General features: G+C 40.0%; 1 protein-coding gene across 6 annotated transcripts in view; it reads left to right on the forward strand.

The window, feature by feature from the left end:
- Positions 1 to 12,429, forward strand: part of TMEM161B (transmembrane protein 161B) — a 133,056-nt gene that overhangs the window by 6,500 nt on the left and 114,127 nt on the right. For 5 of the 6 annotated variants that reach the window (XM_019516915.1, XM_019516916.1, XM_019516921.1 and 2 more), the window contains exon 2: positions 2,897 to 2,974. The exons of the other annotated variant lie outside the window; for it this stretch is intronic. In XM_019516915.1, the coding sequence (XP_019372460.1) occupies positions 2,897 to 2,974 (78 nt within the window). The remainder of the gene's footprint in view (positions 1 to 2,896; positions 2,975 to 12,429) is intronic. 6 annotated transcript variants of the gene reach the window in all.

Below are 12,429 nucleotides of genomic sequence, written 5' to 3' on the forward strand. Positions count from 1 at the left end.
ACCAGTCCTGAGTCCCCACCAGGCTGGGAACAGGCTTCGCCCCCGGAGTTCCACCGTCCCCCATCTCGGGCATTAGCTGGGTCCCGGCCGCATCTGCCGGAGTGCTGCCAAGATTTTGGGCAGCGGTGTTGCTGGTGTGGGCAAGGCCTTGGGAAGCAGTGGCATAGGTGGCCCCTTGGCCTGCGTGAGAATGCCAGCTGTATCCGGTTGGTCACATATTTTAACACAGCTGTCAAATATCTTCTGAGACTGCCTTCAAATGGTGGTGGTAGAAGGCAGAAGGGGGGCCCCTGGCTGTTGGGATGGCTGCTCCAGGACATCATTCACTGTAGTTTGTCCCTAGCTGAGCACAGTTAGGGGTGTATGTCAGCTTTGCCTGATTTGATCAGCTGAACGTAGCCACTTGAGGCTGGTTTATATTCAGGCCTGCCTACGTAGACACTGTACAGACTTAAATACGGTAGTGTAAGAGTGATGTTGAAGCTGTGGTGGCCCAGAAATTGTGTGAGAGGGAAGGATTTCTTAGGGTGATGCATTTTACTGGGCCAACTATGTGGTTGGGGTAAATTTAGACAAGCTTTCAAATGGAAAGCATTCTTCACTTCATTTGAAAGCTTGTCTGATTGTATCCAAACTATACAGCTGGGCCAGGATATCACCTTAAGAAACTCCTCTCTCACAAATTGTCTCTTTGGATAAATTAGGTTTTTTTTCTCCCTTATATACTAAAATTGATACACCTCTTGGTCTGCATACATTTACGCTACTATGAAAGTGTCAAAGGTAGCCAGAGTAACTTGCCTCTTTTCCCATATGGAGATCATCATTACTGATGATAAACAGATGCATATCAGCAAAGCTGCATCCGCACTGGTGTAATTTAAGTGGTACAGTTTTGCATAGGCAAGCCCTCAGGCTTGTCCAAACTTAATAATAACAACAGCATACCTTCTTTATTTAAGTGAGGGCAACCCTGAGGGCAGAAAATTGTACCGTTTAATACACTAAAGCTTACGTCTACTAGAAACCATTAAAAAAAACAAACCAAAAACTTCATTCTGCAAATTAGGGGAAAAAGGTAAAAGGTTACATTGCATAAAATGACTTGGATATAGTGATATGTAGAAGACAGAGCAGGGTGGTGTCTTATAGGTTAAATTGTGATGTAGGTGTTTGGAGTGTAATTAATATATTAACATTTTGATTCATTAACTGTCAACCCGTAATGTTGTCTTTAACATCTAATACACACAAATTTACAAAAAACATCTTAAATGCTAGTAAATCTTTTGCATACAAACATTTTTGGTATTCTAATGAAGTTAGACTCCAGAGTCAGTAATTTTTACAAGATGTCTGCTAACTAGAAAACAGGTTAGTTGGAGACCAAAATGTAAAAGGAGGAGAGTAATCTGTCAGCTGAGCCCTAGAGCAGTGGAAAAGGTTTGGTCTGTCCTCATGGTACCTGTCAAAAGTGCAGGATGTTCTCTTCTGATGCTGATATGACTCAGCATAGCTTATCAACAGCTGGCTGGCTAATATCTGGCAGATTTGGAGAACTGGGAACCAGTGTTTTTTACAGCCACTGGGAGGAGGAACATTTCTGTCACTTTCTAGTACCTCTAAGCTGTGTCTGCCCTGCCCCTTCTCCTGTTCCAAATGCTTAGCTTTTTCAAGCGAGAATAGAATATTATCATCATGGTTATCAGTTTTGCTTACGTTAAAGTTCTGATCTATCAACAAAGCAGTTTTGCTACCCTTACTCTGTTAGGGTGTGTTTACATAAAGAATTTGTACAGTTTGTCTAGCTGCAATACACTTGCAGGACTTACAGCATTAGCAGAGAACAGCTTAGCTGCATTTCTGCTTCCATCAACATGAAATTGCGCAATGCATTCCACAGTTAGACAAGGCCAGAGTGTTGACACTTGTTTTAATAGCTCTCCCGAGAATAGCAAAAAATTCCATATTCTTGTTGGGAAAGACTCTTTGTAATCACAAAAATTAGAAATCTAACTTTTTTAAATGCAAGAGTAAGTCCTTTGGGAACTGATCACTTCTACAGTACAGCAGGGAGGTTTTCTGCATTGATTTAGTATGGGTAAGTTGTTGCATCAAGTTTTGACACGCCTAATCCAGTATAACCTGATTCTCCCCCTCTCATAGCACCTGCTTAGTTCCCAGACTAGTTCTCTAGACTGGCTTTTCCTGTGATTTCACAGTGTACTGCTATAAGTGTTGGTATGGTCCTCCTGGTACTTGCTGTCAGTCACCACTGTGGTGATGTTTGTGTAATAGGAAGTGTCCCAGTTCTGGCCATAGGTTACTATAGAACCTGCTTACTTGTCAGGCGCCAGTTTTTTCAAGTCTTCATTTTCCCAAATAGTTAGATTGTCTATGCTGAGAGGAACTTGAATAAAATTAGAAGCAAAATTCGTATCTTGCTTAATGCAAGCAGCTAATTTGTAAACAGAATTGTGTAAATGCTTGAAAAATGTTATTTGTTTATGTAGTTGGATTGGAAAAGGATAAAAGTATTAGAAGTTTGACGCAAGAGTCTGCAATAACCTTTTTCCCAAAAGGAAAGAGGCTTTTACATGCAAACCTTGAAGGCAGTGGTCATCTGTTAACTAGATATACTCTAGTGCACCATACAGCAATATACTGTGAAAGTGAGTTTGACAAACCATGCACCCACACCTGGATTAATTGAAAGACACTTAACAAATCATGTATGGTGCCTAGAATCCCAGGAGTTGGAAATGAGAGAGAGCATGAGAGCACACTTGAGTGCTTCTTGCTTTGTGATAAATGAATCGTTAAACATTTTACTAAGGTACCTAGCTGAGATGGAAGAAGACTCCATAATCCCTTTCTTCTGACATGCCTTCCACAGAACTCCTCTTCATTGCCTTTTGAAGGAGGAAATGGTGGAATCATTTTGAGCAGGTCCAGAGAGGGAGGCAACTTTCAGGTAGGAAGTGGGTGCAAGTATTTTCAAGTGTATAGGTGGGCCTCTTAGTGGTATATGTGCGTGCAGCAGGATACGCTGAGCTGTTTTTATGTCCCTTGAGATCCTTTAATCTTACCGTGCATGCTTTGTGCTTCCTTTCTGTCTCACTATAGTAGGGACAGACAAATGACAAAAATGTGGTTATTAAACAAAAATGTATGGAGCCTCAATGAGAGTGATGTTTCCTAAAATTAGCATTTATTAATGTTCTGGATTTACAGAACTTGTATTGCCAAATGAGCCTCTAAATACCATTTCCAGACATCCTTCTCAGGTATGTTATATGACTTCGACTTCAGATGTTTAGTCAAGTTACATTCTTCAGCATGACAAGTGTTGCCTTTTGCTAGAAGCCTCGCTGTCCATGAATAATTAGTACAAATACTTTCTTCTTGCTTGAAAGTTTTTTGCTTTTTTTTTTTTACCTGATTTTAGCAGTTTTTCAAGTAGAGATGAAATAGATGATTAGGTAAATTCCAGAGAACACAGATAGACCCTTATTTAAGATGTACAAAGAATTTCTAGTAGCAATTCCATTTCTGTAAGTGAAGTTGCTGTGGATTAGCCACTCCTTAGTAATACAGACAAGTCTCTGGCATTCTGCAGCATCCCAGGAAACTACAGCTGACTAATTCTTAAACAAGGCCTAGTGTTCCAATTATGCTCATGCTTGATTTTAAGCATGAAACTTGTTCGCTGGAGTTAGCGGAATTATCCATATACTTCAAGTTAAGCATGTACTTAACTGCAGAATCTGAGCCTACAATACAAAGCTGGTATGTATGTGCGAGGAGGGGAGGGGGGAGGGACCCAGCCTTGTTCTTACAGGTATTTGAAAATAACCTTGCACAAAGTCAAGCTAGAAAGATTGAAAATAAAATTATGAGTTGTGATTAGCTTTACTTTGTGTACATTAGATTTGATTTTTATCTCACTACTGCTTATTTAATCAAGTGACTCTAGAAATGTCCTTTAGAAAGGAGTTCTCTTAAGAACATAAATATGTTATCTACAGTATTTTAACACCAGAGTGTTTAATTTGTAAATTTAACACTATTATGTTTGAAACACTTAACAAAGTCCTCACATTTTTATCTGAATTACACATTCTTTTCTTTTGTTCATTTGTAAAAATGTTATCGAGATTAGCCCCCACAGTTGTTATAATTAGGGTATGAAGGTCAAAGCATCTAGAAAAGCACTAGTGTAAACCAGAGATGTGGGTTTTCCAGAAAATTTTGAATTGGAAATTTTCCGGAAAATTTTCCAATGCCCTAAATACAGCATGATCTGATTTAGCATGTTTATTTGACTTATATTTGGTAAACAAAATTAAAGTACCCCCATGTTAATTTTATGTCCCAATAGCCACAAGTATTTTAACTGAAATATTTGATTAGGAAAAAAATTAAGTATAACCCACCTAATGTGGTTTAAATGTTATGGTAAAACAAATTCAAAGCTTTATGTGAAAATAAGTTATTTTTATTGGAATACTTGTAAAAATAATACACAATAGCATGTTACTTCCCTTACACTGTTTGTTTAAATTAAAGAGAAAAAACAAAGGCACTGAAAACTGTTGATGCAATGATTTTAGCACACCCAAAGAACTGTGCATGATACACTGTGGTTGTCCATTCATCTGTTTCAACAGAGTTTAACTGTCTTTCACCGAGATCATTGCGGCAGCTCCAGTTTCACTGACACTATCTGTAGAATCACTTGTGCTACTTATTAGTTCCATTTCAGAATCAGACTAAGGCAAATCTGATTCAGAACTACTTGAACCACACTCTCTTTTGCTAAAGGATGACTTTACCAATGAGTCTGTGGGCAAGGGTAACTTATCATAACATTGCATCTTGTTCACTACTTGTGCTTCTGACTGATTCTCCAGAAGCAAGAGATTTTGAGAAATAGAAACAAGCTTAGCGGTGCATTCATTTGTTAGTCTGTTCCTCGTTTTTTCTTGATTGAGCTGAAAGCCTTCCAAGTTCCATTCGCAAGAAGCTGCTGTTGGTGGAATGCTTAGGATTCTTAGAGCAATCCTGGACAGTAGTCAGGTATTACAGTATCCCTTCCACTATATGCGAGAAGATGTATTCTTTGCTGCCCACCAAATGATATTTTTGCTTCAAAGTTTTTCTTTTTTGCAGTACTTGGCAGTGTCTGTCATCACAGCTATTTTGCCGATGTTGGGGGCATTCTTAGCTACTTCCATAATTGTATCGAGCTGTAGATAATTAATCTTCTGATAAATGTTGTCCCCTGTGTTGAGGATCCAAAAGGTTTGCTTCCAAGTGACCTGGATGAGAGCAAAACTCAGATCTGAGTAAACATTTGTTTTATTTCTTCTTTTTCCGATAGAGGTGAAAAAGACAAAAACTCAATTAGATTTTCATTCAGTTGTGTGAATATCTGGAATATTTGAAAGGCTTGGTGCATCTCCTTCAAGTTTCTTGTTAGCCACTGAAACTGGTAGTAACAAATTGAATGGTCCTTGAACTTGAACCTAGAACAACTTGTCAAGAATCTGCTTGCAAATGTTCATGGGAATAATCTGGGATACTGTTATCTATTGAAGCACACTGCAAACAGTTCTTTGTGAGCAACAGACTATGTAAACACTGTGTAGCTGAGCCCCATCTAGCTTCTCCTGGCAATAAAAGTGTACTTTCCTTCCCCTGCTTCTCTTTCTGTAATTTCTTCAAAGTCTGATTAGCAACATGATGATTGTTGAATACCTTCACTATATTGTCTTCATTGTATTCACACTTACTAAGTCTTTTGCCAGAAGATTCAACCCATGAGGAAGACAGCCAAATACTATTAAATGAGGATACTTTGCCTTTAATATTTGCCATGCAGCTTTCATGTTACTTGCATCATCAGTTAAAAGGGCTTGTACCCTGGAGGGACCTGCACTTTTAATCTCTTCACTTAGTAATTTGGCTATGCATTCACCTGCATGACAAGAAGATTTGGTAGCAACTGCTTTCAGGAATATTGGTTCAGGTGTTGCTAACATAATTTTCAGTAAAGGATTTCTTTATATCCATTGATTTGACATCAGTGTCAGTGATTCTGTTTGACCAATCCTTTGTTTAACCATTGTTTGAACTCATCACATTCTCTCTCAGAGTATGACAAAGCGATAACATGATGGTAACATCTGTTGGGCAAATTAGTTTGTAATGTTCCTTCTGATATTGATTTTCAGTTATGGAAAGAGGTGTACCACTTGTGAATATAGCTTGAGCTAATGTCTCATCTGCTTTCTCTTGCTCTTCTTTTGACATTTTGTCCATAAGGCTTGATAAAAAGCTTGACTGTTGAACAGCTACTCCTGGTCTATCGCATATCTGGTGACAGTGATCTTGAAAGTGAGGATCCTGCTGCTGCTTCTCCTGGATCTGGCAACTCAACATTTTCATTTTCCATTTTTTTGCAAATCTGCTATTTCACTTGAGCTACCAAGTTCCTGCAACAAGAAGGAGAAAAGATTTTTATTTTAACCGATTCTAGTCTGGCCTCATCCATCAGAAGGAGAAGTGGCAAATCTGCTGCTCAACTTGCTGCTCAGTTGCTGTGGGACTGCAGAGCCAAAGGGAAATATAGTTTGGTCTCTTCTGTTGGCCAGAGGACTAAGCTTGCTCTGCTAGGTTAAAATAGTTAACTATTTATCTGTTATGTAATTTATAAAAAAATATTGTAATGTCTAAGCCACTTTGGGTGCTTAGTGCAAGCAGAGAAGCAGGATGCAAATATTTTAAATAAATAATCCAGAGTTGCATTAACTTTTAAAATTACAATGTTTTAAAACAATATAGATGCTAGTCTATGCTGTGTATTGTTTAACTTACTGGCTGACTGACTAACTTACAAAGGATTCCTGAAGTAGACTTTTCTCAGATGGAGTTCCACTACTTTGTTGTATTGGCTTTCTGTATATGGCTTGTACTCTTTCAGAACAGCTTCTACATGTTATTAAATATTTCTTCATTCTTGTTGCATTGTTAGCATACTCCTGCTCGCAATATTGACATCTACCAACTTTATTCCTTCCTTCAGTGGCTTGAACTTCACTATAATGATGCCACACACTAGTTGTTTTTTTCTGATTAGGCATTATTATGACTACTTCAAATGAAAAGTACTAAAAACTAACAGATCTTATGCAATCGCTTACAACTTCCGCAACTCCAGAAAAGAAATGAGAGACACTGCTCTGTGTTTGCTGAACTGAAAGTGAAACAAAAATTAATCTTAGTTTTGGTTTTGCTTTCACTTCCAGTCTGAGATGAAATAAGAACTTAAGCTTTGGTTTTGATTTGACCTGCACAGCCCATTAGGTGAATTCATAACTTGATTTTTGGTTTGGATTATTATGTGAGTGTATCTACCCTCCTATTTACAAATCAATAAAACATATATGTACTCGCACACTCCTAGGGATAATCACCTGAAAAACATTAATTACAACTTGGAAACTGTCAAGCTTGCCTAATATTATATTGGCATCCATTCATTGTTACTAATGAATTTTATGAAACAATTAATTTTCAGAAATGGAAAAATTCCCATGGAAAAATAAAATGCTGGAAAATTTTCCGCCCCACATCTCTGGTGTAAACTATGCTTAGGCTGCCATGTCTGCAGCTGTGTTAGGTGCCGATACCTTGCCTGTTGCACAGCCTAACGTAGGTGATGATACTTGCACTGGAAAACATGAAAGGGACTGTTAAGGTTAGCCATAACCTGGACAAACAGAAGATGCTTGATATTTCTGGTGTATGGCTTGTCCTGCCCTTGATTATTGAGCAAGTTGATACAGCACTAATTAACACTGTAAACTTTCCCACTCCCCCCTTCCCTGGTGCCCTTAAGCCACTAATTTTAAAGGATGATTTTTAAGAGAGAGAATAATCTGTTCTTTTCACTACTTGGTTACTCTGTTGAAACTCAGTTGTGGTGATTGTTGTGTGATTTGGGTTTTGTCTGCTGGAACCTGACTCACACCAACTCACTTTACATACACATAGTCTAGTCAAAAGACAGTCTTCTGTTTGATTTGTACCAGTGACCTATAGGTCAAAGGTTCTTTAGCTGAGGAACTCTGGTGCTTATTTGTTTTATGTTACTTATGCATTTATTGGGGAAGACCAGTTCAAATTTAATGGAATAAATTCTGAATAATTACATAACTTGACTGTTAGCTATTGACTGGCCCATGTCTAAAACAGACTGAAACTATAAATGCTAAAGAATGCCTAACTTTCACACTGGGCTTAACAGAAAAAACCTAGAGGTTTTGTACCATGTCTCGTTTCCTTTATATAAGAGTTGGAGAGAGTATTTTTCCCTCCTCTCTCCTTTTTCCTTTTTATGAGAGATTCAACTCTTGTTTGTCCTGGAAAACTGTGGGGGGAATTTTTTGGGAAACAAGCTGTCTAGGCTTGTAGAATTGTGTTCATTTAGTCATAAACTTAGTGTTTTTGTGTAGTGGTTTTTGCTGTTAAGATCAAACATGGTTTCAAGTAATAACCCTTCATTCAAATCCTGGAAAACGCCTAGTAGGATGCAGTACTTGTGATTGCAAGCTTTTGGTTTGTTAAAGGTTATGTTAGTAGTGCCTACCAAGTTTGCACCCCAGTTTGTACCACCACAGAGTTGCTAATTCAGGTGTAGTGTTTCTCTCACTATTGAGGGATGATATAATGGAATTGTCAAGCTCTACTTTGTAGACTGGTTTGCTTAACTGTGTTATACCTTCTTTATTGTGGTCTGAACATCTCCTAAAATTATTTTTTGGGGTCTCTGAAGTTCTCTTGCATAGTTGTGAAGCATATTTGGAGTTGTGTATAGTAGTCAGAAGATTGTAGGAGTTTAGTCCCCTGGGCATTATGCTGTGTTTCTTGCATAGGCTTAGAAAATACAGTAAAATCTTTGTTATCCAGCACCCCCTGGGGTAAGAGTATTGACAGTTACGTAAAAATTCTGAAATAACCTGGCAGGGGTTTTCAGATAACATAGAGCAGGGTGGGGGATGGTGGCTGCATGCATGATTGTGGGGGAGGGGTGGCAGTGGCCGCATGCAGAGTGGTGACAGCACCGGGTGGTGGATGGCGATCGCCACATGTGACCTTCCCCCCACCCCCTGTGTCTGGCAGGCTGGCCAGAAATTCCGATTAATAGAATTTCCGGTTGCTTAAATGCCGGATAACAAAGATTTTACTGTATATGTCGCTGTTCAGTTTGTCTTCTTTCTTTTTCATGTTACGTGTCTGTACAAAGATGTCTTTCTTTAAGTTCTCTTCAGTCAGCAAGCAGTCGTGCTTGCATTCTCGTCTTTTGAGGTTTTTAGGCTTTTTTGATGTCATGGAACATATTACAGGCTGCTTACAAAAAAAATTTAAAATACCCTAGTGAATTAATTTAAACTTCATGTATTCCTGCGCTGAGCCCAGCACGTGCCCAGAACAGGTATCATGTTAGTTGGACCTGGTTCACCCAATGTCTGTATAGATCGGATGCTTTAGTGGGGCTTTTTTGGCACTTCTATCAAAGCTGATTCAATCATCTGTTAAGGTAAAAGTGCCAGAAAGCCCTGCTGAAGTGCCCGATCTATGCAGACGCTGCAGAGCCAGGTCAAACTAACGCATTGCTTCTTCCAGTAAAGAGCATTTTGTTTTATTTTCCACATCTGTCAGCAGCTACAATAATTGTCATATTTTGTTTGGATTGCCCCAAGCTTTGTGGAGTTCCTGATCTTTACAGGAGTGAAGGCCAGATTCTTGACTAGTCAAAGATAAAGCTTTATCTCCGGTACTTCTGAATTTCACTACTGAAGCTGGCAATTCTGTTGTTCTGAGGGCATGGCATTATTATGAGAAGTAAATCGTGTATAGTGAGGCAGTCTTGAGGACTATGGTTCACTATAGCCTATCCAAATCTAGTTTAGTAGAGGGCTTTGCGTATAACTAAGAGAATTTCTCATTTTACCACATATAGTCAATAATATTTGCAGCATTATGGAGGTGCGCTTTGTTCCAGATTTGCCTCTGCAAACTGACCAGTCACTTAGACTGTCTTGTGTGCCTGTTCCTCACCTGTATAAAGGGGATGTTTACCTTTCTGTGATATGGTTGAAGATGAGTCTTATTAATGGCTGATCTGTTCAGATAGCACATCGAGGGCCCTATGGGTGCATACAGAAGTCTGGTATCTATCTAGATGGCTGTTCTGGTTTCTAAGGAACTTGGAAAATAGTAGAGCTCTGAACTACATACACATTTTTTCTGGAACTAGGTTATCTTATCCTATGAAAAATTGTGGGGGCAGGGGGGAGGGAAAGGAAGTTGTGTTGCTGGCAGTGTCTTAAGCTTCGCATTCTCAGTGCAGTTTGAGGTGTGTGAAAAAGGTAAATATACTCTTGGCAGTTAATGGTTAATCTACACTTGGATTGTTAAAACTGGTAGAGCTGAAGTGCTAGGAACAGCAGGGAAAACTTTTTCAATTTTTCCTATTTTAAATGAGCTTTATGGGACTAAATCCTATAGGTTATGTGAGAAACTGCCCTAGTACAGTAATTTGCGATTGTATGGGATAACTACCTGGATTTTCTTCATGTGCATGAATACTTTTATAATTAGTACAGGATAGTGCAGAGGTAGACAAAATATGGCCCATGGGCTGAATCCAGCCCACCAAATGATACTATCAGGCCTGCTGAATGATACTATCAGGCCAGCTACTCCTCTGAAGGAGGACTGTATACTGCCCATGGCTGCCCTGGCTTTTGTCAACTCTTACTCTCCCTTCCTCATGTTGTAGCTGGCTGTAGCTCCAGTGGCCAGGCAGCCATTCCCATACCAGCCTGACATGTCCTTCCACCTTGCAGCCCCCCATGAATGCTCCAAGGCAGGGAGTGTTGAGCTCCTGGGTAAACTTCTGCCTGTCCAGACTGTCTGCATGCAGTTCCAACCATGTGGCTGTTTGCAGACCAGACAGCCCAGTCACCAGTGAGAGCTGAAGCTCAGGTATGGTTCTCCCTGCTGGTGGGGGAAGGGATGCAGGGGGAAAAGTGCTTGGAACTGTGGGTTATCCAGGCTGGGCTGGTGCCTAGTAGGGGCACAGGCACTGCTGATGTGGTGCCGAGCTGTGCTCCTGCTCACTGCTTTAGGCCGTGACATGTGGGTGCAGGTGGAGTGGCTGGTGTAGTTCCTGCCTGACTCTGAGTCCCTGGTACATGGCTGGGTTGGGCAGGACCACACCAGCTGCTCCAGCAGTGTCCATGTGGCCCAAAGTGGCACACAAGAACACAGCACAGCACCAGCCCAGCCCGGTTGTGTGCTGGAGACTCGGGGAAGGAGAGCAGGGAGAAGAGAATACAGCATGGCACTGACCTGGCTGTGCTTGGATAACCTGCAGCTCGCAGCCCCCTTCTTGCTGCACCCCTCTCCTGGCCCTGAGACCCCAGCACACAGCAAGGCTGAGCTGGGCTGGTGCTGCACTGTTTCTGTGCACTGCTTTGGACTACATGGGTGTAATTTGCACAAGTCCTGCTTGACCCAGCCATACGTTGGGGACTCAGGTGGAGTTGGGGGTTCAGGGAGAGCTCCTGTGTGTGTGCCTTCACACACATGTTTGCCTTTACGTGTACGTGTGTGCAGCCCTTAACAGCTCAACAAAGCTTACGTAGTCCTCCAGCCCAAATAATTGTCCACTCCTTGCATAGTAGATGTGGGCAAAGAAGATTTATATTGGCAAAATACTGTGCTTTGGTTGGGTTGCAATATGCATGTGTGACATATAATGCAAGATACTTATGTTTAGAATTTTCTGCTCCATTGTAGTATAACCACATTTCTGTAAAGGAATAAGTCTTCAAAGTTGCATCAGATTGTAATTGGAGATTACTGCTAAAATAAAGAAGCTTCCTTGAAGATAGACTGAGATTAAGACAGCAAGCATATCTGTGCTGGCATTGGAAGCCATGATGGAACTAATAAAATGGTGCCAATTATTAAAAAGTCTTGGAAATTGTCTTCAATGCATATATCTATATAACTATAAAGGTTTTCTTTTAATTTTGTTTTTGTGTACACATTTTTTTCTCTGTCTAATCAGTAAAGCCCTAATCATACAAAACCTGAGAGAGACATCTGTGGATATTTAACATTCCATGGAAAGTGGAGTGTGTTAGTGTTTTATTGATTCATTGTAAAGGAATTAACTCTTGTTGATATTTAAAGATTTTGTCACTGAAACCAAACAGGTGTGTGCTGGTCACATTCGGCTCTTGATTGATAGGTGGGTGGGTGTTATTTTACTGTGTTTCAAGCAGAGGATATTCACAATACAAGTCAATTTTGAAATTGGGATCTTTGCACAAAATAATTACTTTTAATGAT

The sequence above is a fragment of the Gavialis gangeticus genome, unplaced genomic scaffold, assembly GCF_001723915.1.
Source record: "Gavialis gangeticus isolate Ggan-Ray unplaced genomic scaffold, GavGan_comp1, whole genome shotgun sequence".
Lineage (NCBI taxonomy): Eukaryota > Metazoa > Chordata > Crocodylia > Gavialidae > Gavialis > Gavialis gangeticus.